The sequence below is a fragment of the Pygoscelis adeliae genome, unplaced genomic scaffold (assembly GCF_000699105.1).
Source record: "Pygoscelis adeliae isolate BGI_AS28 unplaced genomic scaffold, ASM69910v1 Scaffold97, whole genome shotgun sequence".
Taxonomy (NCBI): Eukaryota; Metazoa; Chordata; class Aves; order Sphenisciformes; family Spheniscidae; genus Pygoscelis; species Pygoscelis adeliae.
In genome coordinates, this window is record NW_008825152.1 from 32,687 (window position 1) to 36,353 (window position 3,667).

Sequence of the window (3,667 nt, forward strand, 5' to 3'; positions counted from 1 at the left end):
TGGCGTCGGCTCTCGGCAGCCACGAAGCGAACGACGCTGCTGGCAGGTGCTGCCGGCTTTTGCTCTAACTCCTGGTTCCTCCTTCTGCTGAATTGCCTCCAGCTGCCACAGGACTTATCCACCCCTCTCCTCACCGCCAGACCATGGGTCTGGGTCCTGTTTGTAGGACCGAGTTACGACAAAAGTGTCTTTTTTTCTCTAGCAAAAAGGAAGCCGTGCTGTGTTTTCGCCCATCTTCAGCCACCCTGCAGGCCCGTGTTCCTGACTGCTGCCCTCGGGTGCAAAGCGGCACGGTCCCCGTTCGTGGGGGACGGCGCGGGCAGTAGGTACCTGGTTCCTGTATGTGCAGAGTTTGTTGGGGCTGGTGGCTGTGGTGTCTGGAGGGAGGTGTGACACCAGAACCAGGTTAGGCAGAGCGATGGTTACCAAGATCGTTGGGTTTTGGGGTACGTGGCTCACCGGGAGAGGCGTCGGGAGCTGGGTCTCCCTTCCTCTGGGCAAGAGGAAGCTGAGGGGTGTCTACCAGCAGCCTGTGGCTCCTGGCCAAAGATGACGGAGCCAGTTTCTTAGATGCAAGGGGCAACAGCCACAAGCTGGGGTTTGGGAGCTTCGGGCTCCTCGTCTGTGAGGGTGGCGTTACCCTAGACAAGGTGACAGCAAAGTTGGAGGCTCTGTCCTTGGGGAATTGCAGGACTCGGCTGCACAAAGCCGTGGATGCCCTTGACTGGGGCCGGTGTTGGTCTGTGGGGGCTGGAGAGGGGACGCTGGGGTCTTCCCCGCAATGCCACAGCTGCCCCACCCAGGTCCTGCAGGACTTGTGCTTTCCCAGCCTGCCGTGGCTGTTGCCTTTTCGGGAAGGCAGATACCACCTTGCTCGCAGGGGTCCCCACTCCTGTCCACAGCTGCCTTTGCATCGCTGAGCCTTTTGGTGAATGGGTGCAAGCGGGATTTAGAGGGTTGCAGGTTTTGGATTGAGTAGGGAGAGATCTTGGTGCAGAAACCGTGAGAGTTGTCGTCTGCTCTGGGTCAGCCGGCGGGTTACCAGCTCCCTCCCAGCCTCAAGGCCATCGGCAGGCGCAGACTCTGCGTTTAGTGCCATGTTTGCAAGCTGAGAGACACAAGTTTGCTGCTCAGAGCCATGGTTTCTTGTGTCCCTTGGGTTGCCGATGGCTGTGCTGGCTTCCAGGTAACACGAGGGTGCGATTTACTTACTGGCTTCTGTGCTTTGTGTCCTGATTATGTCAGAGGTAGCTTATCTCCTCTTAACACCCTGGCTGTAGGGATCAAGCAGGGCTCTCCCGCTCAGTCCTTGCATTTCCCGGTCCGGGCTGAGATGTCTGAATTCTTCCCCTTTGTCACTGATCCTGGGTCACCCTTGACAACCCTGCCAGAAATGTCCTCTGATTTAGGGTGCTGTAGGTGAGACTGTGGCCTGATGGGTGCAGATGCTAAAGGGGAGCGAGTTGCGTGGAGCTGCAGGTAAACTAGCTGGAGGAACTTAGCGTTGGCTCAGGTTGCACATCCAGAGTTAGCAGGGTCCAGGGAAGCCTCATTTAACCCAGCGCTGTTCTTCAGCCTGCAAAACAGGGGTACCCAGCTCAGAGGGGTGCCAAAATCGTGCTAATGTCTCTGTAACGCCCTGAGAACGTATGAAAATGAGCTTTGAATGAAGTTGCTTGTTTGGGATAAATATTTGATGTGCACAGCGTGAACAAAACGGCCCTGTCCTGGCGCGTTTTCAGCTCTTTTCTTTCTGTTTCAGAGCACAATGTTCCTGGTCGGACTCTCGGGTGGAATCGCGTCGGGGAAGAGCACGGCGGTGGCCGTACTCCGGGAACTGGGCTGTGCTGTGATTGATGCTGATGTTATTGCCAGAGAGGGTGAGTTTTGCATAGTTGATCTTTCTCCCTGAGGTTCCCCTGACAACGGGGATTGATGCGGGGAAGCGCAGTCGGCAGAGGGTGCTCTGGGTACATTAGATAAGTGTTTCCCTCCCATTCCCCAGTTGATGAGGCTGCATGGAGCAGCTGTGTCAGGGGGATCGGAACTAGGATATATTTTAATAAAGAAATAAAATAAGATCATGTCCTAATAAAGACCGTGGGGAGATCTTGCCCTGAGTTTCCCTCTCCTGGAGTGCAATGCTTCCCAGCTTTGAAAGCCAACTCCGGGCAAAATAAATGCGGTTCTCTGTAAAGCAGGTTCCCTTGGCTGATCTGATGTCCCCCCAAACCCTGGGACACCCAGCCTGTAACGTGGTTACGTTAGGTGGGATCACTAACACGCTTGAAAAAGAATTTCCCTCAGTGCTGGATGTTGCTTGGTTGTAAATACTGAGAGATTGGTCCACAAAATTACTTGTGCCTTAATGCACTCAAAAAAAGAGGCTCCAGATATCCCAGATCAGAGGGAGTTTGGTCTGTGCTTCTGCACAGCACACCTGCCTCTTGCTGCTCTGGGAATGTGCTGTCCTGGCTACAGAAAAGACCCAGAAATCCAGATCTGTTGCCTCAGCAGGACCGGAGCAGACCCTGCTCTCCCCGATTACCTGCGCGATGGGAGGCGAGATGTTAGTCCCGCCGTACCACCGGGATAACGAGGAGAGCAGCGCTCGCCCCGGGAAGGGCTGCTGATTTTGTATGCGGAAGGCTTCGGGTCTGCAGCTGAGCAGTGGTGCAGGCAGTGTCATTTTGAAGTGCCTGCGCTTGTCTGTTTGGTGAAGAACTTGCCGTGTAGCCGCTCAAAGCTGTGATGCTCTTAACATTTTATTGCACTGTAATTCCCCTCGAGGTGTGGAAAATTTGCTGGAGGTGCTAAAAGCCCTCAGAGACGATAGGAAAACACTACAGATACTCAGTGTCGGTATTCTACCAATCACTTCATTTTTCTCCAAGTCCTTTTTTTCGTGTGTTTATTTACTATATGGATTTCACCCATCCTGAAACTACCTCAATGTGAAATTCCACGGGAGAAAGAAATTGGTCTTAAAGACTTTTGTTAGGTTGGCCTGAGGTTACAACCTGTGGCAAAGTTCCTGGATTTTGGAGAGAAAATTACATACGGTCTGTCATGCCCTGTGGTTAGCCTCACTTTGGTCTTAATTATGGTTTTATTACTGCATCGGTTTTGTTCATGGTTTTTTGGTGGCTTTAAAATTATACACGTGTATAACGTCAGGGTCCCTGCAAATACCTATTGGGAATTGATCTCTTAGAAGGTTTCCGTGTTCGTGCTCATGAAGAATTTGGTGACTAAGGTGAAAGACAGTAAAAAAAAACAAACCTTAGTAGCAGCCAGAGCCAACTTGTAGCAGCCAGGCCGTATTCAGCTAGCGCTGAAGTTTTCAGCTAAAATAAGCCTGATGCTGGTCCCCGTCCCTTTAGGATCTCCCTGCTCGACTCCTCGCCCTGCAGGCGGTGGGAATCGGCTCAGCCCCCGTACCTGCCCGTGCCGTGGCTGGTAGCCGTCAGCGAGTCCTCCCACCCTGCTGACTTCTGACCCCAAGCAGCAGCATGCACGAGGAGGGTTGTGGCGCTGAATTAATGTTTGCAGAATGCTTCGATCTCTCGAGTGTCAGCCCTCAAAGGGACCTTGGGCTGAGAGGGTTTTTTTGCAGACGCATTTCTGCAGCACCGATGCCAGGTGTCTGCCGGGCTGTAGCGCTGAG

General features: G+C 53.2%; 1 protein-coding gene across 2 annotated transcripts in view; it reads left to right on the forward strand.

The window, feature by feature from the left end:
* Positions 1-208: 208 nt before the first annotated feature.
* DCAKD (dephospho-CoA kinase domain containing) overlaps positions 209-3,667 on the forward strand; it is a 7,433-nt gene continuing 3,974 nt past the window's right edge. The window contains exons 1-2 of one of the 2 annotated variants that reach the window (XM_009328387.1): positions 209-326; positions 1,763-1,880. In XM_009328387.1, the coding sequence (XP_009326662.1) occupies positions 1,769-1,880 (112 nt within the window). In that variant the 5' untranslated portion in view covers positions 209-326; positions 1,763-1,768. The remainder of the gene's footprint in view (positions 327-1,762; positions 1,881-3,667) is intronic. The other variant, XM_009328388.1, reaches the window with a different exon arrangement.